The 24,909-nt window shown below is 52.3% G+C and overlaps 1 protein-coding gene across 2 annotated transcripts in view; it reads right to left on the bottom strand.

Moving 5' to 3' along the window:
- The window catches only part of ST14 (ST14 transmembrane serine protease matriptase), a 52,381-nt gene that overhangs the window by 10,748 nt on the left and 16,724 nt on the right, over positions 1-24,909 (bottom strand). The window contains exons 2-15 of one of the 2 annotated variants that reach the window (XM_005580180.5): positions 11,407-11,569; positions 11,024-11,151; positions 10,744-10,814; positions 9,769-9,926; positions 9,518-9,553; positions 8,986-9,226; positions 5,469-5,608; positions 5,021-5,118; positions 3,347-3,456; positions 3,103-3,233; positions 1,869-1,973; positions 1,393-1,503; positions 1,190-1,303; positions 741-863 (exon numbers count right to left, since the gene is read on the bottom strand). In XM_005580180.5, coding sequence (XP_005580237.3) covers positions 741-863; positions 1,190-1,303; positions 1,393-1,503; positions 1,869-1,973; positions 3,103-3,233; positions 3,347-3,456; positions 5,021-5,118; positions 5,469-5,608; positions 8,986-9,226; positions 9,518-9,553; positions 9,769-9,926; positions 10,744-10,814; positions 11,024-11,151; positions 11,407-11,569 — 1,729 coding nt within the window. The remainder of the gene's footprint in view (positions 1-740; positions 864-1,189; positions 1,304-1,392; positions 1,504-1,868; positions 1,974-3,102; positions 3,234-3,346; positions 3,457-5,020; positions 5,119-5,468; positions 5,609-8,985; positions 9,227-9,517; positions 9,554-9,768; positions 9,927-10,743; positions 10,815-11,023; positions 11,152-11,406; positions 11,570-24,909) is intronic. The other variant, XM_005580181.5, reaches the window with a different exon arrangement.

Genomic DNA, 24,909 nt, shown 5'->3' with positions numbered 1-24,909 from the left:
AGTGGCCAGGGCATGAGGGACCCCCAAAACTATCTTTGAGCTTCACAGACTCCCTTCCACCATGCTCCTCCTTCTCCCCACTCCCAAATTCAAACTCGCATCTTCCCACCTCCCCCTCCCTCACAAATGCAGCGAGGGCTCCGGAGGCCGGCTGCTCAGCTTCACTTTGATTTGGGTGTCATCTGCCTGACTGGACGTCATTTGGGGCGTCACAGGAGAGGGGGCGGCGTGGAGCAGGGAGAAGCATCTTTGAATGCTGAGGGACACAGCTCTCAGAGGGACGAATGAACCACTGCTGTGAGGTCACAGAATAGCTGCAGCTGTGCTCAAATCTAACCCGTGGCCAGCCAACGCTTCCGAAACACAGAGACTGCAAATTAAAGTATGGGCGGGCGAGGGTGAGACCCTGCCTTGGGCTTGGGTGAGCTGGGCTGCTCTTCTCCAGGCTACTCCCCTACAGCTGTGTCTACACAGCAAGGGCCAGCAATGCACTGCAGCCACGACCTCGCCGTGCTACGGAAGCCCTGAGATACTGGCTGTATGGGCCTTTCTCCAAGACCAGAGCCAGCCCGTGGGGTGGTGCCTTCATGACAACTGGCAGGGCTATCCTTTCCTCCAGGAGACGCAAGCACAGAGCTGCTAAGCGAGGGGCTGGCGGGATTGCGCCTCCAGGTGCGCCCTCAGGTGGGCACCTCACACAGTGAACGACCTGCACAACCGTACTCAGACGCCTCGCTCACCGCAGTCCTTCTCATCGGAGCCGTCGCTACAGTCCTTCTTCCCGTCACACTCAGGGTTGCCCTTGCTCAAGCAGAGCCCGTTGAGGCAGCGGTAGGTGTGTTTGGTACAAGTGACGACGTTCACTGTTCAAGGAGGAGGACACAGGGAGGGGATCAATTCCTCTGCAGCATCTGACCAGAAGCCAGAAACCACCCATGGCGCCTCATGGCCCCTGCACCTTACCCCCTCCCCCAGGCCTGCCCCACCCACGTCCACTGGCCTCTCAGCCCTGCTACAGGTTCTCCACCTTCCGGAAAATTCTCCCCCCTCCAGAGCCCTTGCTCATCACACTTCACCCACAGGTGGTCTGTGTTCATTAAACTCGGGGCATCCTGTGCGTGGGTGTGCTCAGGGCTGCCTCCTCCAGGCGCGAGGCCCCCAGCAGGAAGGTGGGCGGGGCGGGCCTCACCTTTGGGGCAGGAGGCCTCGTCGGACCCGTCCCCACAGTCGTCCTTCCCATCGCACTGCTGGCTCTTGGAGAGGCACTTCCCATTGGAACACCTGAAGGTCTGGGCGGGACAACCTGGAGAGGCACCGGGACTCAGCCACCAGGAGCCACCGGGAGCTGCCCCGCCCGCCTGCCCGCCCAGGCCGCCCCTCCCCAGCACTCACTGCACCCCTGCTCGTCGCTGTAGTCTCCGCAGTCGTTCACACTGTCGCAGACCCAGAAGAGGGGCTTGCAGAACTTGTTCTTGCATGTGAACTGGTGGGTGGCGTCGCAACCTGGAGTGGGGTAAGGGGAGGGTCGGCTGTGAGGCCCTCATCACTCACTGCTTCCCCAGGACACTCAGGTGATCAGAGCTACCGGGGGACCACTTTCCGATCTGCAGAGAGACTCAAGTGGCCCTGCTCCACCAGCTACCAAGCTGACCTCAGCACTTCCGAGACACCCCACCACCTGCCCCACAGAGGCCAAGATCTCCATATGGCAGGGTGGGGAGGGAGGCCAGAGGTCTCTACACAGGGCCGAGAGCAAAAACTCCCACCACCTCCAGCCTTTCTGCCTCGGCAGTCAGCCAGCAGGGCCATGGGACGCAGGCAGGGCGGGGAAGGAGGGTGGGGAGACCGGGGCTCCCAGCTGGACTCACTGCAGTTGAGCTCATCGCTGTAGTCGGTGCAGTCGGCCCAGCCATCACAGCGCATCTCCTTCCGGATACACCGCCCCGTGCGGCACGTGAACTGCCCCGGGCACGCTGTGGGCACAGGCAGGCCTGAGGCCCACAGCACCCACCCACCTCCCTCCACTGGCTCCCGGCTCCCTCCCTCGGGTCAACCTCCCAGCTACAAACACAGAGGAGCAGGGCGGGTGCTGTGGCCCAGGGCAGGGGTTGCCCAGGCCCACCAAGGTGTGACAAAGGGGTTCCTGCACCTGCAGCTAGTGTGGGAAGGGGGCTGGCCACAGACCCCAACCTGAGCTGGCAGGGTCCCTCCCCACCACTGAGGATCGAAGCCCAGGAAGCCCCGGGTGCCCTGCAGAGAGGCCAGCTGGTCGCAGGCCCTGCCCTGCCCTGTGTGCTGGGCCGCCTGGGGACCCCGAGGGCCAGGCCCTGCCTGTGACACTCAGCAGGTCCCCGATGCATGCGATGTGTCCTGTCCAAATGCAGTGCGGCATCGCGCTTCCTTCACTCTAAACATTTTCCATATTTCAATGTTTCTGAAATCAGGAGGCATCTGACCACTTTGCAGATGACAAAGTTGTAAGGAGGCCATTGTCACCACCTCGGCACAGGTACAATTCAGTCACAGGTAAGTGTTTAGATCAAAGGTATTGGTTTATCTGAGTGTACTTTTGGCGATGAGCTAGGCCCTTGAATTTTACCTTAAATTTGGATTCCTAAGCATAGTTAAATGTCTTCCCAAGGTTATTCTATGATGCAGGGTTGAAATAAAAACACATTGTATATGTGGAAGAACCACTGCTCACACAGCCAACGGTACTTCCTAATGTGTCTCAAAATTACCCTATGAATCCTAACGGTGCTAACAGGCCACAGAGGCAAGCACAGATGATCAAAGTCACAGGAAGGTGGGCCTGAGGGACAGATGGCGGGGGAGCTCCGATGAGGGGCGTCTCCAGCCGCAGGTACCTCATGCTGGGACTGTGACCCAGAAGGAAAGGGCACAGTGTGTACCAGCGCTCACAGCCAGCCTGCTTTAATTAATGCATCAAAGGTAGCGTGTTTTCCTCGCAAAGGTACGGGAGGGGTGACATGCCCTTACATTCTCCAGCATCTTAGAATCAGCAAAGCATGATGCTAACGAGATGCAGGGTAGACAGAACATGCGGGGCAGGCTGCCCTCCTCCCCACAACGTTCACTCACGGTCACTGGAGTCGTAGGAGAGGTATTCAGCTAAGAACCCGGTGTCGGTGTAGGACTGATCCGAGTGGAAGCGAACTGTGATCTTGTTGCTGTTGCTGGTGACGACAAACTGGGACCTCTCTCCGCAGTACCTGGAGCGGAGGCGGGGCACAAGATGAGGAGGGACAGCTGGGAGCCGGGGGGCTGGTGGGACCCCTCCCCCTGCAGCATGGGCCAGGCAGCCCCCATACCCCCCGGGACTCACTTCTCCCCGTTGATCTCCACGTAGTCCTTGGGGCAGGTGCCCGTAGGCACGCCAGGCTCCAGCAGGTAGAAGAATTTGAAGCGCACCTTCACGTGCTGGTTGTTGGGTACCTGAGGGAAGAGAGGCTGCTGGGAATCTGCGGCTTCCCTCCCTCCTCCCTGAACCTGAGGATATCAAAGGGAGGCGGCTGCATGGACCAGGGAGAGATGGTATGCCTTCCATCAAGACAGGCTGGAAAGTTCTCCCAGCACTTTTTGTTTGTTTTCGCTTTTGTTTTGTTTTTGTTTTTTTTGAGATGGAGTCTCACTCTGTTGCCAGGCTGGCAACACTGCACTGCAACTTCCGCCTCCCGGGTTCAAGCAATTCTCCTGCCTCATTCTCCTGAGCCTCTGCGATTACGGGTACATGCCACAACGCCCAGATAACTTTTTTGTATTTTTAGTAGAGATGGGGTTTCACCATGTTGGTCAGGCTGGTCTCGAACTCCTGACCTCAGGTGATCTGCCTGCCTTGGCCTCCCAAAGTGCTGGGATTACAGGCGCCAGCCACTACACCCGGCCTCTTTTTTTTTTTTTTTTTTTTCTGAGACGAAGTCTCGCTCTGTCGCCCAGGCTGGAGTGCAGTGGCCGGATCTCGGCTCACCACAACCTCTGGCTCCCAGGTTAAAGCGATTTTCCTGCCTCAGCCTCCCGAGCAGCTGGGATAACAGGCACAGGCCACCACACCCGGCTAATTGTTGTATTTTTAGTAGAGACAGGGTTTCACCATGTTGCCCAGGCTGGTCTCGAACTCCTAACTTCGTGATCCACTTGCCTGGCCTCCCAAAGTGCTGGGATTACAGGCATGAGCCACGGCGCCCGGCCCTCCTGACATTTTTAAAGAAAGGAAAGGAGGCAGCTCTGGCTGGGATGTCGTGAGCGGCAGAGACAGGTGACTCTCTTCTCTCACACACCTTCTTTGATTTCTTCCTGATGGCACCTTTGAGACCCAGGCACTGTCACCCTCACTTCACCTAGGGACAAGCTGAGGCCCAGGGAGCTTCAGCAACTGCCCAGGTCGTTCTGTCACCTGACAAGGAGCTAGGATGAGTCTGGGTCTGCCTGACACTGCAGGGGAAGACCTGACCCCCAGACACATGGTCTCTTTGGGATTTGTTTATTTGTTTTTGCTGTTTTTGAGACAGGGTCTCACTGTTGCCCAGGCTGGAGTGCAATGGCACTGTCATAGCTCACGGTAGCCTTGAACTCCTGGCTTTAAATGATCCACCCACCTCGGCCTCCTGAGTAGCTGGGACCACAGGCATGCACCACCATGCCTCGCTAATTTTTGTATTTTTTCTTTTAAAGATGAGGTCTCACTATGTTGTCCAGGCTCATCTTAAATTCCTAGCCTCAAGTGATCCTCCCGTCTTGGTCTCCCAAAGTGCTGGGATTACAGGTGAGAGTCACCACATTTGGCTGCCTCTTTGGGGTTAAAAAAGGATCTCCCTTCCCTTTCTTCTGTCTTCCTCATTTGCCATCCACCTCTCTCTCACACACACACACGCACACACATGTACACATATGCAAACACATGCACACACATGTACGCGCACACACACACAGGGAGACATACACATGTGCATATACATGCTCATGCGCACACACACACGTTCACATACCCCATAGTTCCTACCTCAATGTTCCATGTGCAGTCAATGTTGGGTGGGTAGTGGCCCGGGTAGTAGGGGCTGTTGAATGTCCCCTGGGCTTTACGGAAGTGGCCTCCACACCCTGAGAGGAAAGGTGGGAGAAAGCAAGAGGATCAGGAACCTGCCCGGCCAAGCAGGCAGGCGAGGACTCTGCAGCCTGAGGCCTGGAGCTGCCTCCTGGACGCCCGGATGCTGCACAGCAAGTGCACAGCCAGGAAGGCCGGGTGTCGGGTGCTGAAGCTTCAGGAGGGCTCCTGACCCAGGCGGTCGGCCAGATGCCTTTGGCTCAAGCTTCAGCCTCTGCTGCTGACCTAGGCCAGCTCCCCAGCCACAGGGTCCAGCCTGTGGCCTCCTAAGCTCGGTCACCCCCACTAAGGCCTTCCCCTTCTCCGCGGCCCGCGGGCAGTTCCGCCCTGCCCTGCCCTTCCTTACTGCTCATCTTAGGCAGCTGGAAGAAGGTGGCCTCAAAGCCGGGATGCCGCCGCTCAGTGTTGGTTATCAGCGTGATGAGCAGGACGTTCTGGGAGGAGAGGAAGGTCAGGTTGTAGGAGGGAGGGTAGGTACCACACAACCTGTGGGGGCAGAGGGTGGGCATTAGGAAGAGCCGGCAGAACCAAGCTTCTCACACACCCAAACCAGGCTCCCAGGCAGAGGTGCCCGAGGACCCCATCCCTAACTCTGGTCCCATCCACAGAGGGCTAAGAATGGAGTCAAAAAGACCTTCATTCAGGTAAGTCCCTCCCCCACACAATCACTGATGGAAGGAGTTAGTGATAAACGGTTCACCTTTGTTTAAAAGAGCAACACCCAGCCGGGCGCAGTGGCCCACGCCTGGAGGCCGAGGTGGGTGGATCACCTGGGGTCAGGAGATCAAGACCATCCTGGCCAACATGGTGAAACCCCGTCTCTACTAAAAATACAAAAATTAGCCAGGTGTCGTGGTGCACGCCTGTAATCCCAGCTCCTCGGGAGACGGAGGCAGAAGAATCGCCGGAACCCAGGAGGCGGAGGTTGCAATGAGCCAAGACAGCACCACTGCACTCCAGCCTGGGTGACAGAGCGAGACTCCATCTCAGGAAAAAAAAAAAAAAAAAAAAAGCAACACCCTAGACATGATACATGCCCACAACAGAGGATTTACTACATAAGCTGTGGGTTCAATCAGAACAATAGCAGTGGTAACAACCAACATTTATCAAGAACATGCCAAGGTCGGGCCTATAATCCCAGAATATTGGGAGGCCGCGAGGCAGGAGAATTCCTTGAGGCCAGGAGTTTCACACCAGCCTGGGTAACAGAGTGACACCTCATCTCCATCATCAAAAAAACTAGCTGGGCATGGTGGCATTTGCCTGTAGTCCCAGCTACTCAGGGGCGAGGCCAGAGCCTCAGGAGTTCAAGGTTACAGTGAGCTATGATTGTGCCACTGCACTCCAGCCTGGGCAACCAGGAGACTCAAAAAAAAAAAAAAAAAAAAAAAAAGAGGAACATGCCTGGCATGGTTCTCGGTGCTCTTAAATCTGTTAACTCACAATCTTCATAACAGCTCTATGGAGTAGATACTGTTGTCCCTATCTCAGAGGTGAGGAAACTGAGACACAGAGATTTTCAGTAACTTGCCCAACATCCCATGGTTAATAAGTGGCAGGCTTAGAATTTAAACTCAGGCATTGAAGCTCCAGAGTCCACACTGCTCACAACCATACCATCCTGATTGTGTCCCCTCCTTCTAAACAATGCAACTTTATAAAAACCCTGAGAGACAGGGTGACTGATTTGGAAAGATCATCATAATATACTTCATTTGTTAAAGCAGGTAATGAAACTGCATGCATGGGATAATCCTATTTCTTAACACACACAGAGCAAAAAAGGCTGGGAGAATAGACATCAAAAATTTGGCCAGGTGCTGTGGCTCATGCCTGTAATCCCAGCACTTTGGGAGGCCAAGGCAGGCGGATCACCTGAGGTCAGGGGTTCGAGACCAGCCTGACCAACATGGTGAAACCCCATCTCTACTAAAAATACAAAAAAAAAATTAGCTGAGCGTGGTGGTGCATGCCTGTAATCCCAGCTACTCGGGAGGATGAGGCAGGAGAATTGCTTGAACCCGGGAGGCGGAGGTTGCGGTGAGCGGAGATCTTGCCACTGCACTCCAGCCTGGGCGACAGAGCGAGACCCCGTCTCAAAGAAAAAGAATTAACAGTGGTTATTTCTAGGCAGTAAGATGACGAGTGACTTTAGTCTTCCTTTTGCTTGTCAATTTCTTTTTCCCACCGGGACCATGTACTTCTTTGTTGTGCGATTAATACATTAGAGAGATGGACAAGAAGTCCTGGTTGCGAAGCTGTGGCAGCAGATGGTTCTAGATTATTCTTGGCCTGGATTTTAGCCCATTATTAATCATTAAACATCCGCCCAGCTCATTTCCATAGTCAGCCACAGAAGGCTCTGGCCCAGCGAGTGCAGGAGAGGCGGCTTACCCACCACCCACAGCACCTCTGCGCAGTACGCTCCACCCTGACGTGGGGTACCCCACAGGTGCATTAACCATGCCTTTCCGTTTTCTGTAATGCGGGTGCTTTGACATCTGGGGCCCTGCTGACTGTGGAGGGCTGGCCAATGCTTAGAGATAGGAAAAGTCTCACCTGCAAGCAAACCTTCCCTATACAAACCCACCCATGGAGGGCCCAGCCCCACCTCCTCCAAAAAGATCTCACACTCAGGGCCACTATTCTTTGCCCTAACCACCCCAGACCCAAGTATCAGAGAACTAGGGACAGCTCCTATGCCCCAGAGCCTACTAAAATTATTCAAACAAGTCAATTCTAAACCTCTCACCCTGGTTTGTCTTGCCTTTTCTGTGTAAACCATATAAAGGCTCTTTTTGTTGTTGTTGTTTTGAGACAGAGTCTTGCTCTGTTGCCCAGGCTGGAGTGCAGTGGTGCAATCTTGGCTTACTGCAACCTCTGCCTCCCAGGTTCAAGTGATTCTCCTGCCTTGGCCTCCTGAGTAGCTGGGATTACAGGTGCCCACCACCACACCCAGCTGATTTTTGTATTTTTAGTAGAGACCACACCCAGCTGATTTTTGTATTTTTAGTAGAGATGGGGTTTCATCAGGTTGGCCAGGATGGTCTCAAACTCCTGATCTCAAGTGATCCAGCCGCCTTGGCCTCCCAAAGTGCTGGGCTTACAGGCATGAGCCACCACACCCGGTCCATAATAAAGGCTCTTGCTTACATTTTCCCCTCATTCCTGTTACCTCTTGACCAACCTAGTGCTTCCTCGTGTAGCCTGAGACAGGGTCTTGCTCTGTTGCCCGGGCTGGAGTGCAGTGGTGCAATCACAGCTCACTGCAGCCTTGACCTCCTGAGTTGGAGATCCTCCTGCATCAGCCTCCTGAGTAGGCATGCACCACCACACCCAGCTAAGCTTTTTATTTTTTATAGAGGCAGAGTCTTGTTGCCCACGCTAGTCTCAAACTCCTGGCCTCAAGAGATCCTCCCGCCTCAGCCTCCCAAAGCGCTGAGATTATAGGCATGAGCTACCATGCCCACCAACAAAATTGTCTTTCCAAGGGCAGTCATCTCCTGATCTGTTGGCCTTCATATAGCTGAATAACAAAGCCTACATTTTAAAACTGTGGGCAGAGCCTTCTCTGGCAGTTCAGGGGGACACGCCCTGCACAGGCTGGATTTGGTGTCTGGGGACCAGAGAGCCTTCCTCTGCCTTGCCAAGGCTGAGAAAAATCGCCTCCCAGACTCGACTGGAGCTCCAGCTGAGGATCACACCACACGTGCCCCTTGCTGCCTGGACGTTTGGCAGTGGCCTGTGGCCAAGAGTCGTAAACTGCATCCCAGGCCTGTGCTGCAATCGGTTGAAGAAGCTGGCCCCCTATGGTGCAGCTGCCAAGCTCCCACAGCCCCTCCCGCCCCCGGGGTACTCACTGCACCAGGGTGTGGGGCTCCATGGGGCTCAGGGTGTTGTACACCGTCACCAGGTCGCTGCCGCGCTCATCACAGGACGCAAGGTCAAAGCTGCGGAAGGTGAGGCTCAGCACTGAGTCGGCATCCCCCCGCAGGGCCCACTGGCAGCGGGCATGAGCGGGGTAGGGGCTGTCAGGGAATCCGGGCGTGGTGAAGCGCATCACCTCCACACCGCGGGCGTGCAGGGCAAAGCTGCAGCTGTCTGCGCAGGAGACAAGAAGAAGGGCATGTGTGGGGGCAGGACTGGGCAGAGCTGGGGGAGGAACCTGAGACCCCGTGGGCCTGGCCCCTTTGAGATGCCCCAGGCTGCCCTGGGCCTCGGGAGATCAGGAAAGGGGCTTCTCAGAAGGGCCTGGAAGAGGAAGGGCCTGGAAAGATCATCGTAGTGTACTTCATTCAGAGGGACATGCACTGGGGACCCCACTGGCTCAAGGGCATCTGGCCATATCTCCCCTCTTCCCCACCCAGAGGAGGAGGTGGGCACGGTACTTACTGTCCTGGGTCCTCTGTACCGTTTTGGGGTCAGTGGCTGAAGAATAAGAAGGAGAATAAAGAATTTCCTGATACAATCCATTTCCTTATTCCTGCTTCCTTATTATCTAAAGGGAGGTGCCCGGCCAGCATGTAATCTTCTCTCTGGTGCACTGGGCCCTGGGAGTGCCGGTCCCCTGCAATGGTCCAGGGCCCAGCCCCACTCCAGGGAAGGCTGGCCAGTCCCATGCCCACCCCGACCCTCGGACTCACGGAAAGCCACCACTGAGGTGACCACAAAGGACTTCAGGGAGCGCGCCCGCGGGGGCAGCATGACTACGCGTTCCTCGGCCATGACGCGCTCGGCCTCCTCCACCAGGTGCTGTGGGATACTGAACTCAGACCAGTAGTAGGCGATGACGCTGCCCTCGCTGGGGAGAGAGCGGGGGGGGGCCCTGAGGCGGAGCTCTGGGCCCCATTTCCCCCACGTGCGCCTAGAGCGACTCCAGGGCACGTGGGCCACTCAGACCACCCGCGGGGGCCCACCTGGGCCCTCCATCTGCAGAGGCCCTGCCCCAGCTCCTCTTTTGTGTCACCCCTCTTCCCACCCCGAAGCAAGAGGACTTGCCCCTTTGCCCGCTGCTCTCAGTCTCACCCCCACCAGACCAATTCTGGAGGCCGCTCAGGGGTAGGAATGAGGCGGAGGGAACCCACTGGAATTTTCCCACAAGCGAGGACACCCCGAGTGTCGCCTTCCTGAGCCTGTTTTCTGACCTGAGAAAGGAACTGGGAATGCCACCTGCCACACAGCATTCCCCAGGGTTCAAACGAACTAGCAAAATAAAAAGCAGTTTGAGAAGAAAGTCTATTTTTTTACAAAAGTATGCGTGAAAAACTGTACAAGCACAGAAAATATGGGGACTCATTGAAGCCTGCCTGAGCACCCCGACTCCCCCAAACCCAAATGTGGAAAAACAACAAAGAATCACAGCCATTCCTGGCATCATGCCAAGCACTTCACAGGCCTTTGGGCAGCTCATCACAGCAACAGCTGCAGTCACCTTTGCCATGGGGGCAGAAGAGTCAGGCTGCCAAGTAACGCACAGGAGGACGCGACGAGGACCCTCCTTGGTTCTCCAGGCCTGGACCTCCAGCACCATCTCCCGCTTTCTGCCCTACACACTGCACCCCGATCACACTCCCAGCCAGTCTGGGATGCATCCCACTGAGCCTTCTGTCTGCACCCACCTGAAGGCGGTCACGGCCGACTCCTTGTGGTAGGGGCCCAGGAACGGGACTCCGCTGTACAGCAGCTTCAGCTGAGGAAGGGCAGAGACTCAAGGCGGGCCCCACAGAGCGATGACGCTGCCCTAAGCCCGGGCTGCGCCCTCCCCTCTGGGGCCCGGGCCCGTCCCACATCACCCCCATCCCAGGGCCCTGGGAGCACAGGCGAGGTACGTCCCTGCTGCCCAGCAGGTGGGACACCAGGGCACACAGCCAGGCAGGGCTCTGGGCAGGCTGCACTCACCGCGTCCTTCACCTTGCTGGCCAGGCTTACAAACTCAGTGGAGTTGGAGTTCTCGTAGGCATCCAGAAAATTCTCATTTGTGATCCTCAGGTAGCCATTGAAGATCTTCTGGACACGCACGTCCCGGTCTGTGTGAGACCAGAAGGCGCTCGGTCAGGGGAGGTGGTACCACCCCCGCCTGTCCCTCGCCATCCACAACGGGGAATGAATGGCGGGAGGGAGCAATGGGCCAGCCCTGACTGCTTCCCATCACCCCCATCAGGGTTCCAGAGAGGCCAAGAGACCCTCGTGTCCTCAGTAGGTGGCCCTGGGTCTCTCCACTGAGGGAGGAGGGACAGCCACCCCTCCTCGTCCTCCCTGGAGCCAGCCCCCACTTTACTCACACTGCAAATGCCACACCAGGAAGCCGATCCCCAGTGAGACCAAGAGGAGGCCAATCAGCACGGCTGCCAGCACCACCCAGCGCCCCGGGCCACGCTTTTCCACCTTCTTGACGTTGTTGACCGGCAGGAACTCCACGCCTTCCTCCAAGCCATTCACTTTCTGCTGGCAGAGAGGTGCCACCACTCAGACCCTCTCACCCCTCTCCCCCTGCACCCCGCTGGGGAAGATGTTCACATTTTGTGAGGTCCGGTTTGGAGAAGAAAGCAGGGGCTTGGGTGAGAAGAAGGGGGCTTCCCCCAGAGGCATGGGGACCACTGCCCAGAGCGCAGACTCTGAGACATGAACCCTGGGCATGCTCTGGGAGGAACATGAGGTCGGCCTTCCCGACCACGCATCTCAGGGTCTGGACAGCACCAGGCAATCATTGCTTACGAATTGTTCATTTAAATTAAAACGCAATGAAGGGCTGTCGAAACCCAGTCTTCGAGGTCTTCCCTTCAGTGAATCATCTTTGACATAGGTGGGTGCCCTGGAGAGGGGCCCCAGGCCAGGACCATGACTGGCAACTATGGTGCCCCTGTGCAGACTTCTACGAGCAGGCCCTGCTCCCTGGGACACAGCCCCTACCAGATTCAGTCCCCCTATCACCTGGCCCAGGAGCCTGTGGCCAGCACTCAACTGCACACCCTACCCAGTGGCCTTAACCAGCCAAAAGTAAAAAGGTGGTGCCGTCGTGGAAAAAAACTGCTCTGTGTTTAACCTTGGGAACCCCAGTCCAGGACCGGAAAGCACAGTGAGAGGCCCACTGTGGGAATCCACACCCATGCGCAGCCCCAAGAGAAGGAAAAGCAAACAAACCAAATGCCCAACAAATAGGATGGCGACTTCCCTGGGTTCCTCCCTGCCAAGGGTATCCAGGAGGAGGGGCCAGAATACGAAGGGGCAGGTGGGGTGTCTGCTGCCCACAGTGACGGACTGGCAAAGGTTTCTGCCCATAGCACATGCCATCTACCCGCCCTGAATCCTGGGGACGCACCATGGCCTGGCGCTGTGGCACTTTCGGTTTAACTACCTCATACCCACTCAATACGGCTCGCATCAAAAGCAACAGCCCATCCCAAACCCACATGTGTTGGCCCTTTTAACGGTTTCCTGATGTCGTTCTTCTGGTGGTGATCTCATAAATCGACAGTGTAAATTTAAGCTGACATGTCTTGGTTTGTGACATTTACCCACTATCAACTCACTGCATGAAAGATTCTCCTCACTCCTGCCTTACTGGGATACTTAAAACTCCAATTTTGGTTTCCTAATTGGCTATATTTGTGGCTGGATCTAATATCACACACAGAAACACATCCCAGACGGCCACTTAAAATGTCTTCAAGCTGCTTGTTCTGGAGTCGTCTCTATATTTCTAAATAATATGGCAACACCATAATCTCTTGACTCATCCATCTAGAAATCGGTTGACTTTCTATTATGACAATGTGGATTTTAGTGTCCTTCCGCCCTTTCTCTCCCAATCCTCCCAATAGTTAAAAGCCCAAAGTTGAAAAAAAAATCATATCCATACTCTAGGTTTTCATTATTAGCCTGTGAAAATGTTGTTCACTATTATGTTTCCTTTCTTTGTACAATTTCTTTGTTTTTCCTGCTGTGAATTTTCACTTACTGGGATTACTTTTTAATTTGTACCCAAATCTTTACATACAGTCTAAGAGCTCTGCAGTACTTCTCAATCTTCTACATATAAAATCTGTTAAATAACTTATTTCATATTCTTCCTGAGGGCCACACTTCTGGAGCCCCCTGTCCTTTCTCATAGCAGTTGTCCAGAACTTCCTTCACCATCACCCTGGGATTTTTCTTAATCTTCTTCTGCATTAAAATCCTTATTTCCTGGATTCCATGTCTTCATCTTTCTTGGTTTACACTTCATTTTGGTGGAACACATACTTTTTAAAAATTTTTTTCTAACTATAAAGACCCAGAAGAGACGAACATTTACTTTCTGAGAAGAATAGTTTTTGATACTTTGCATGTTTCTGAAAATACCTTAATTCTACACTCACATTTATGGAAGTTTGGCTGGGTATAGAACTACAGGTTTAAAATAATTTTCACTTAGAATTTTGAGGGCTCAGGCTGGACGCAGTGGCTCACGCCTGTAATCCCAGCACTTTGGGAGGCCGAGGCACGTGGATCATCTGAGGTCGGGAGTTCGAGACCAGCCTGGCCAACGTGGTGAAACCCCGTCTCTGCTAACAACACAAAAATTAGCTGGGTGTGGTGGCACGTGCATGTAATCCCAGCTACTTAGGAGGCTGAGGCAGGAGAATCACTTGAACCCAGGAGGCAGAGGTTGCAGTGAGCTGAGATTGCACCACTGTACTCCAGCCTGGGTGGCAGACTGAAACTGTCTCAAAAAAAAAAGAAAAGAAAAGAAAAGAAAAGAATTCTGATGGCTCTATTGTTTTTTAGCTTCTAATTTGCTTTTGAGAAATATGATAATATTATAAACTCATTATCTTTTACTTATGACTTCGCTGTCTTCCTTTGAAAGCCTTGAGGATGTGCTTTGAATTGGGTCTTTTTGTTTCCTTGAGACAGGGTCTTGCTGTGTTGCCTAGGTTGGAATCCAGTGGTCTAATCATAGCTCACTGTAACCTTGAACTCCGGAGCTCAGGCAATCCTCCCACCTCAGCCTCCTGAGTAGGTAGGACTATAGCTGTACACCACCGTGTCCAGTTAATTTTTTAATAATTTTTTGTAGAGGTAAGGTCTTGCTATGTTGCCCAGGCTGGTCTCGAACTCCTGGCCTCAAGCTATCCTTTCATCTCAGCCTCCCAAAGTGATTTTCCTGTCTTATTTTTTAGATTATGTCTCCTTTTCATCTTCCCTGGTCTACCTTTCTTTAATCCTTATTATATTTATCCTCTATTTATCCTTTCTCTGTATTATCCATCTCATTATTTTTAACCTTTCAATTGAGTTTTTCATTCTTGGTATCAAAATTTTAATTTCTAAGAGCTTTCTTGTTCTTTGAATTTTCGTCTTTTATGGCATCTTGTATTTGCTTCATGAATGCAAAACCTTCTCATCTTTATATTTCCATTGAGTATCTTTTCCCTGTTTTTGACTTTCTCTTCCATGTTGAAGACTTTCTTCAAATGCTGGGGGATCCTGGGTGGTTATTTTTATTTAGAAACAAGCTCCTGAAGGCTGTTTGGAAGCTCTGTGTGCATGCCATGCCACAACTGGCTTCACTGGGGGGGACACAAGTAAGTGGCGAAACAGATTTTTTTCTGGGCACTCCCAACTGTTAGACTATATACATATTCCTGTGGATGGTTCCATTGCTCCAGAGAATAATTTTCTCATCTCCTGGCTGGAGTGATTCAAACCCAGCCACTAGCATTCAGGAACACGTAGAAGAGACTCTTTCCCCTTCTTTTCACCTCTCACGACAGCTTTCCTCTGTACCTGGGGTCCTCAAGCCCAGACATTCTTTGAGTCGATCTCTCCAGACTATTTTTCCCATCCACTGTGGGAGTCTGCTGGGGTCTTTGTCTTTTGGCTTGGGGCTGAGGTGGAGATTTGGGAATCAAATGTCCTTTCTTGTCTCACCTCTGTCTTCTAGAATACTTGAGCCCAATCTTTTCTGAGTCTGGCAGAGAAGAGACCATTACCAAAGAAATACTGGAAGGATATTTCCAAGAGCTGAAGAGAGTCCTAAATCTTCCAATTCAAAGGGCTCAGTGAATGGTGAGAAAGACAAATGAAGCAGCACATATAGCCAAACAGACTGTACTGTGATGACATTTTGGAACATCACGGATAAGAATGGATCCTCTATGCCTCTAGCTGTCATCTTTTCTCTCCTGTATTTTGCGTTTCTTCAGCGTTTGGTTCTATTTTGGGAATTTCTTTGACTTGCTCTTGCAAACCTTCCATTAAATTTAAAAAATAGCTTCATTGAGGTATTATTGCATAAAATAAAGTGTATATATTTAAGTGTACAATTTTGGGCATCCATATGCACCCATGAAACCATCCACAGCTAAGATGATGCCCATGTCCATGGCCTTCAAAGTCTCCTCCTGGCCCCTCCCACATGTTCCTCCCTGAATCCATTTCCTGTCCCCAAGAAACCACGCATCTGCTTCAGGCTGCTTTTCCCAGAGCTTTATGTAAATAGAATTCTGCAGTATGCACTCTTCCATCTGGCTACTTTCACTCCGCACGATTCCTCTGAGACTCACCCAGGTTCCTGTGTGCACAGCAGTGCATGCCTTTTGGTTGTTGCTGCATTTATCCCATCATTTGGGTACACAAGCATGTGTTTACCTGTTCACCTATTGATGGACATTTGGGGTGTCTCCAATCTGAGGTCATTACAAATAGAGCTGCCAGAAACACTCCCGTAGCTGTCTTTGTACTGGCGTATCAGCAATGAACAACTGGAAACTAAAACTAAAAGACACCTTTTACAATAGCTTCAAAAATATGAAATACTTAGAGGTAAATCTGACCAAAAATGCACAAAACCTGTACTCTGAAAGATGCAAAATACTGCTGGGAGAAATTCTAAAAGACCTAAATTAGTTGAGCAATATATGCTGTTCATGGATTAGAAGACTCAATATTAAGATGTCTATTCTCAAATTTAGCTATAGATGCAATGCAATCTTTTTTTTAAGATACAGGGTCTTGCTATGTTACCCAGGCTGGTCTTGAACTCCTGGCTTTAGCAATCCTCCTGCCTCAGCCTCCTGAGTAGCTGGGACTACAGGGTGCACCACTGTACCCAGCTGCAACTAGATATTTTTATATTATCTTTGGAACTTCCCCTTTGACTTTCTTTCAGGCTAGGTTTTCTTTAGACATCTGGTGGCTTCTGGTAGTCTAATCATACTTAAGAATGAGAAAACAGAGATTTCAGCTAGACTCTGAACAGACTGTGTATGTGTATATAAGTATAAGAAATGTAGCTGGGAACAGTGGCTCCCGCCTGTAATCCCAGCACTTTGGGAGGCTGAGGCAGGCGGATCATTTGAGGTCAGGAGTTTGAGACCAGCCCGACCAACATGGTGAAACCCCTGTCTCTACTAAAAAAACAAAACAATTAGGCAGGCGTGGTGGTGCACGCCTGTAGTCCCAGTCACTCAGGAGGCTGAGGCAGGAGAATGGCTTGAACCCAGGAGGCGGAGGTTGCAGTGAGCTGAGATCATGCCACTGCCCTACAGCCTGGGCAAGAGAGTGAGACTCTGTCTCGAAAAAAAAAAAAAAAAGAAATGTAGGCCGGGCGTGGTGGCTCACGCCTCTAATCCCAGCACTTTGGGAGGACGAGGCAGGTAGATCACCTGAGGTCAGGAGTTTGAGACCAGCCTGGCCAACATGGTGAAACCCCATCTCTACTAAAAATACAAAAAAATTAGCCAGGCGTGGTGGTGGACGCCTGTAATCCCACTACTCAGGGGGCTGAGGCATGACAATCGCTTGAATCCGGGAGGCAGAGGTTGCAGTGAGCCAAAATCGTGCCATTACACTCCAGCCTGGGCAACAAGAGCGAAACTCCATCTCAAAAAAAGAAAAAAAAAAAGGAACAAAAGTGGCCGGGCGCGGTGGCTCATGCCTGCAATCCCAGCACTTTTGGAGGCCAAGGCAAGGGGATCACCTGAGGTCAGGAGTTTGAGACCAGCCTGGTCAATATGGGGAAACCCCATCTCTACTAAAAATACAAAAAAATTAGCTGGGTGTGGTGGCGGACGCCTGTTATCCCAGCTACTCAGGAGGGTGAAGTACAAGAGTCTCTTGAACCCGGGAGGCGGAGATTGCAGTGAGCCGAGATCACACCACTGCACTCCAGCCTGGGCAACCGAGTGAGACTTGGTCTCAAAAAAAAAAAAAAAGAAAGAAAAAAAAAGAAATTTAACAAAAGGGCCAGGCATGGTGGCTCACATCTGCACTGTGAAAGGCCAAGGTGGGCAGATCACTTGAGCCCAGGAGTTCGAGACCAGCGTGGCCAAAATGGCTAAACCCCATCTCCTCAAAAACACACAAAAAACTAGCCAGGCATGGCAGCATGCACCTGTAGTCCTGGCTACTCAGGAGGCTGAGGCAGGAGGATGATCTGAGCCCAGGGAGGCTGAGGCTACAGTGAGCCATACTACTACCTTCCAGCCTGGGCAAGACAGCAAGACCAAGGAAAGAAGGAAAGAAAGAAAAGAAAGAAAAGAAAGAAAAGAAAGAAAAGAAAGAAAAGAAAAGAAAAGAAAAGAAAGAAAGAAAGAAAGAAAGAAAGAAAGAAAGAAAGAAAGAAAGAAAGAAAGAAAGAAAGAAAGAAAGAAAGAAAGAAAGAAAGAAAAGAAAGAAAGAAAGAAAGAAAGGAGGGAGGGAGGGAGGGAGGGAGGGACGGACGGACGGAAGGAAGGAAGGAAGGAAGGAAGGAAGGAAGGAAGGAAGGGTGGGTAACAAAATAATAATTTATTATGTTTAGATGTATATCCAATTCACAGGGTAATTTCACAACCATTTTCGTACTGGACCTTCACAACAATCCTGTGACTCATTCCAGACTGGCTGGTGCTATCACCCCTGTTATACAGAGAAGGTAGGGAAGAATGCTAATTTTGCAAGGTCACCCAGCACTTGGTGGCAGATCCAGAATCTGGTCCTGGTTTACTGCCTCCCAGTGTGGTTAGGTTCCAGAATTCAGGGAGCAAGGATTCAGGGAACCATGAGAAGGGGGAAGGTGGCTGAGGGCATTGACTCAGGGGTCTCCCCAGGCTCTGCCATGGAGCGAGGCTGCCAGCAGTGGCGCTAGCTCAATGGTGGGTCCTCCGTCCTCCCTGCAGTGTGAGCTCTGTGGCGCCACTCAGCCCAAAAGTGCTGTCTAATCAGTAACTGGGCTGCTTCCTTTTATAACCTTAGCTCTTGGCTCCATTTTCAGGTGTAACAGAGATACTGTTGCATAATCCCATCGTTTTATTGATAAGAACACTGAGGCTGAAAGAGAGGGAGTGGCCTGTTCCTCCAAGGTCACAGAGCTAATAAAGTTGGTGAAGCAGCAAAGCTCTTTTAACTCCTGGGTGCTGGAGGAGGAAGGAGGAGGTCTCAGGGAGCTCCCATCCACTTAGACACTTAGACAACTGTAGATATAACACCTCCCTATGGGGCCACAGCCAACGGGCGAGATCCTGTGCCTGTGCCTGCTTTCACTTCTCTTGTCTCTCTTTCTTAAAAGCAAACATATTTGCAGGTGCACACAAAAAACAGTGCTATGAAGCCAGGTGTCTGCTTACCATAAACGCAGATAGAGGCCACGTAACTATCACAGCCTCTTCCTGCTGGCCCACTTTAGTTAGATCCTGGCCAGACGGCCCAGAAACACAGCAGCTCAGCTCCAGGCCACTCAGACAAGGGAGCGAGGAATAACTCCCTGGCGGGAGGTTGGGGATAAGGGCTCGGGACAAGCAGGGTACAGACCCTAAAGGGTCAGGATCTAACAGGGACCACCACCATCCCACCCACAGGGGTGAGATCAGACCACTAACCCACCCAGCAGACAGGAGATCAGACCACCATCCCACCCAGCAGACACGAGATCAGACCACCATCCCACCCAGCAGACACGAGATCAGACCACCATCCCACCCAGCAGACACGAGATCAGACCACCAACCCACCCAGCAGACACGAGATCAGACCACCATCCCACCCAGCAGACACGAGATCAGACCACCATCCCACCCAGCAGACACGAGATCAGACCACCATCCCACCCAGCAGACACGAGATCAGACCACCATCCCACCCAGCAGACACGAGATCAGACCACCATCCCACCCAGCAGACACGAGATCAGACCACCATCCCACCCAGCAGACACGAGATCAGACCACCATCCCACCCAGCAGACACGAGATCAGACCACCATCCCACCCAGCAGACACGAGATCAGACCACCATCCCACTCAGCAGACACGAGATCAGACCACCATCCCACCCAGCAGGGACGGATCAGACCACCATCCCACCCAGCAGACAGTAGATCAGACCACCATCCCACCCAGCAGACACGAGATCAGACCACCAACCCACCCAGCAGACACGAGATCAGACCACCATCCCACCCAGCAGACACGAGATCAGACCACCATCCCACCCAGCAGACACGAGATCAGACCACCATCCCACCCAGCAGACAGTAGATCAGACCACCATCCCACCCAGCAGGGACGGATCAGACCACCATCCCACCCAGCAGGGACGGATCAGACCACCATCCCACCCAGCAGAGGCGGATCAGACCACCATCCCACCCAGCAGAGGCGGATCAGACCACCATCCCACCCAGCAGACAGGAGATCAGACCACCATCCCATCCAGCAGGCACAAGATCCAACCATAGCCATCCCACCCAACTTTCCTCAGGGAGAGAGGGGTCAGATCCAGAAACCCAGGAAGGGGGAGTGGAGGAGTCCTGGAGCACACCCTATTTCATCTTATCTCGTTGTCTGAAGCACACTAGAGCAACTGATGCATATCCTCCCTAAGGCCAGGCTCTCCAAAATGAAAAGAAAAAAAGACTGATTTCTAGAGGCCAGTAAAAGAGACCTATTTTATTTGATAATATAGGAAAGATTCTTGCGGCCAGCCTACTCTCATTAAGTCAGAGAAACTCACCAGGGCTGAAAGCTAAATGCTGAGCTAACAAAACTGTGTGAGTCAACCCGAGAATCCTCCCTCTGAGAGGAACGCTCTCCTGGTTCCTCAAACACACTCAGACCTGTCGCTGAGTGCAAACTCTCCAGGGCCCACGACCCCACTGGCTCTGGGGACCAACAAGTCCAAAGCCAGAATTTGCCATGGGTAGCTCAGAGCATGGTTCTCCTTAGAGAGAAGCGATGGGGAAGGGCCCCTACACTTATCAACAAAAATACTACCAACTGCCCACAAAGCCACACAAGATTCCAACCAAAGCAAATAGGGAAAAATGAAGCTTCGGGCCAGACCCTTTCTAAAGATCGTTCCTCACGTGGCTAAGGTTGGGTGTGATCTGCTGGGAAGGAAGGGGCTGAACCTGGAAACCTGAAGAGGTCCCTTGGAATCCCGGGGAGGGACCGTGAAGGGCAATCGCATGACAATGGTAACCTGTTTCTGAGGCTGAAGATCAAGGTCAAGGGGCAGGGGCGATGCCACTGGCTAGGGACACAGCTGTGCTGCTCAGACCTGAGGCAAGGACAGGGGTGGCTGGATTTGTGTGCTGCTGCCAAGTGCCACTGACTTGTGGCCAAGGCTCTTGACTGACACACTCAGTGACTCAGTGTACCCACCCACCAGGCGGGATGGATTTCAATCCCATGACATCATCACCCCCACCAGGGTCATGAGAACCATAAACTATCCCTGTAATTGTTCAAGCGAGAAAGGAGAGCAGAGCCCGAGCACCTGCAGGGGCTCCCCGGGGAAGAAAGCATTCTGTGGCAGGTCGAAGCTGCCTTCCTTTGCAAGGGAAAGATGGAGCCAGCACAACCTCATGGGCGCTCCCTGCTGGACTGGCTACAAGGTTGTGCTGGATCCTAGCCAGATTCCCTGGATACCCAGCACGACTCAAGCCCACCTCAGAGGACAGCAGGGAACGACTGCCAAGAACGAACTCTGTGTTTGTCACCTGGGCAATGCTGAGCTGAGACAGACACCAGAGGGATGCTGCAGGAAGGCCTATTCATCAGGCTGCTGATTATAAAAGGGACCTGTCTCCAGCTAGGAGGGACCCCACATACACAGGCCCTCCCTAGTTAAATCAGCAGCCACCAGGAAGCTCCGGGAGCTGTGCACAGAGCAGGCAGTCAGCAGGCTCCTGAGGGCGGGACTTCACCCCACCTGCCACCATGGCAGTCCAGGGCCCAGCACAGGACCTCATAAGAGAGGACACTTGAGTGCTTATCTGGGGATGACCCAGGGGCAAATGAGAAAGGAAAAGAAACCCCACACTGGAATCCTCCCACCCACTCCCCAACTAGGGACAATCGATCTCTCTAGAAGCCAATTTTCATGAAACCTGCAAAAGCCTACGGTGCCCACTGATTGCAACCCCCAGCATTTCCTGGACTTGTCTGGTCGTGAAAAAGAACAATAAAATCAACTGAAACAAATGCAGTGTTTGTTCCACATCCAGATTCCCAAACCCCTCTCCCTGGAGATGCTGATGTCAGGCGTCAGGAGCAGGGCCTGGGATTTGGAAGTTTTTATCAAGTGCCCCAGGTCATTCTTGGGAACCTGAAAGTTGGAGAAACTCCACCCACCATTTCCTGGAGGCTCACCCCTTCCCGTCACCAGCAGGAGGAGCTGACTTAGTCTCAGCTGGTCTATTTTGGGCAACCACCCGGGATGCAGGGAAGCTGCTGTGCCAGGTTGAACTTTGCTTCCACACCCTGGGGACCCTCCCACAATTGGTTATAAGCAGAGTCCCAGAAGTCCCTGAGGCTATCACTTTTCCCAGAAATACACACTCCAGCTCCTCCTGGGAGAGCACAGGGCCAGCTGCAGGCCCAGCCAGCTGGTAGTAGACACCCCAAAACCCCAGCCCACCCACCTTTCCCTTTGGCCCGTCACCGCCCTCAGCTGCCTCACTAGAAGGAGCTGCTGGAAAACAGGTGGGGCTGCAGGGCCCCAAGGAAGATCCAGAAATATCTGTAGATCTGTAACCCCAGCCCATCGGGGAACACAAAGCTGACCCACAGCCAAGAACTCCCACTGAAGGAAGTAAACCACGAGTCTCCACACCTGGTTACAGCCTGAAGGAAAGTCCCCCAGGGCCTGACTCACCCGGCTGTGAGGACATTGTCAACACAAAAACCCAGGTTCTCTGCCAGCGAGCAGCCAACTCCTACAGGTGTCAAGTCCCATCTCCACTCCCAGCACTGCCCAGGGCCCTCCCCATGCAGCCAAGGGACCAGGAGCCTTGTCCAGAGCACCCTTGACATAAGTAACGCCATCTTAGAAAAAGACTTAATCTTACATTTCACAGGGCACTTTGCCAATAGGAACAAGACGTTTGCTTAATAAATAAAGACTACATCCAACCAGACAAGGGAATACACAAGCACACTCCTTCACTGTCGTTCCAGAGGACCCTGTGGCCATAAAAAGAGCAGGACTTTGGCAGCTCAAGATGCCATCTTCACTGACACCGTTTTGCTGTCACTCGTGATAAGCACCCAGAATCTGCCAATGAAGCCTCTGCCAACATCAGAAACTCTTCCCTGCAAGATCAACAAATGACCCGGCTCACACCAGGAGATTCTTTTATCTTCGTGGCTCTCCCTGGACTGGTTTGTTAACCCTTTTTCCTATCCCCTTTCTCTTGATGTTAAATGTTACTTTGATGTGGAATGTTTAATCTGTACTTCTATATATTGGTTAAGAATATTATTATGTATAGTTTGCAATGTTGACTGGAGTGGTTTGAGCCTGTGTGCCTGAGGCTCTGACTGCGGAGTGAATGGGAAGTACTAAGGAGAACTGTCTCTTTGGGAACTCCATGCGGCCGTGGCTTGTGTGATTGAAGTCGCATCAATAAGTCTGACCTTGTGGAAGGACACAAAGGTGCACGGACCTGGTTGTCTGTGACCTCGTACCACTCATGAGAATTGGCACAGTCAGCTTACTGGGCATAGATGGCATAGTTGATTCTAAGGCCAAAGCCTCCACTAAAACTGAAATTAGCAATCAAGCCATTTGAAAAAACAAACTGCCACCCTCTTGAAAAAGAGACATCATCTCACTTCACCGTGAAAGTCTGGCTCCCTGAGGAAAACCTCAGGTGATGGGGTTCTTTACCCAGGTCCTGCAGCTCCAAGAGCTGACAAGGTCTCGGCTGTTGCCAGGCGAGGAAGCTGGTGGAGCCAGAAAGGCTCATAGCAAGTGTGGTCTCAACTTAGGAGATGGCGATTGACAAAACAATTTTTTTTTTATTTTTATATTTTTTGAGACAGAGTTTCGCTCTTGTCGCCCAGGGTGGAGTGCAGTGGTGCCATCCCGGCTCACTGCAACCTCCACCTCCCGGATTCAAGCGATTCTCCTGCCTCAGCCTCCCGAGTAGCTGGGATTACAGGTGCCTGCCACCACGCCCGGCTAATTTTTGTATTTTTAGTAGAGACAGGGTTTCACCACGTTTGCCAGGATGGTCTCGATCTCTTGTCCTGGTGATCTGCCCGCCTCAGCCTCCCAAAGTGCTGGGATTACAGGCGTGAGCTACTGCGCTCGGCCTAAAAACAAATTTTAACTCGGCTAAAAGAAGAGGAAGCCAGTTGTTGCATAACCCCCACTCATACAGTTGGCTAAGGTAGGAAATGGAACCATTGCCCAAATAGAGTTGGAAGTCAGAACGACTCCCTGTATGACCCCCTGAGGATGTACAGTCAGACTTGAGGACCCTAAAAATGTTAAGACCGGCCAGGTGCGGTGGCTCATGCCTGTAATCCCAGCACTCTGGGAGGCCGAGGCAGGCGGATCACGAGGTCAGGAGATCAAGACCATCTTGGCTAACACAGTGAAATCCCATCCCTACTAAAAATACAAAAAAATTAGCCAGGCGTGGTGGGACGGGCCTGTAGTCCCAGCTACTTGGGAGGCTGAAGTAGGAGAATCACTAGAACCCAGGAGGCAGAGGTTGCAGTGAACCGAGATCATGCCACTGCACTCCAGCCTGGGTGACAGAGTAAGACTCCATCTCAAAAAAAAAAAAAAAAAAAAGTTAAGCCCCAAAAGAAAAACTCCCTACACTTTTAATGCAAAGTATCTGACAGATTGCTAGACAGGCAAAGAGCCAGCTCAAAGAATTTTAAGGGAAAGTAAATCCCCGTCAGAGGTAACTTTTAGGGAGGAACCCCTGGGACCAAAGGAGCCCCCTGCAGAGAACTTAGGAGATTACAATGAGCTTTGGGGTGGGTATATACAGCAAGATGTATAATAACCAGAAAAATAGTTACCAAAGATACTATAAGAATCACAGTCCTCAGGACACCAGTGAGAACAGAGAATACACCACAGCAGAGTTACCAAAACTAAGAATAGATCTTTGCCAAAGACAGAGCACAGATGCAGACTGGCCCCTCCACCTGTGGGAGAATGGAGCAGACACCATGGCACTATGGAGCACAGAAACGCATCACATCCCTACACAAGCAGGAAACTGTCATGAGCTATTACAAAACTACCAAACCATAAACCATTAGAACCATCAACAAATCAGCCAAGGCTGGGTGTGGCGGCTCACGCCTGTAATTTCAGTACTTTGGGAGACTGAGGCAGGTGGAGTGAGGAGTTTGAAACCAGCCTGGCCAACATGGTGAAACCCCATCTCTACTAAAAATACAAAATTAGCTGGATGTGGTGGCACACGCCTGTAGTCCCAGGTACTCAGGAGGCTGAGGCAGGAGAATCGCTTGAACCCAGGGGGTGGAAGTTGCAGTGAGCCGAGATCGCGCCAC

This window comes from Macaca fascicularis, chromosome 14 (genome assembly GCF_037993035.2).
Source record: "Macaca fascicularis isolate 582-1 chromosome 14, T2T-MFA8v1.1".
In the NCBI taxonomy this organism is placed as follows: Eukaryota; Metazoa; Chordata; class Mammalia; order Primates; family Cercopithecidae; genus Macaca; species Macaca fascicularis.
The sequence above is the reverse complement of the archived record's forward strand: the minus strand, read 5'-3'. Positions and strand labels throughout refer to the sequence as shown.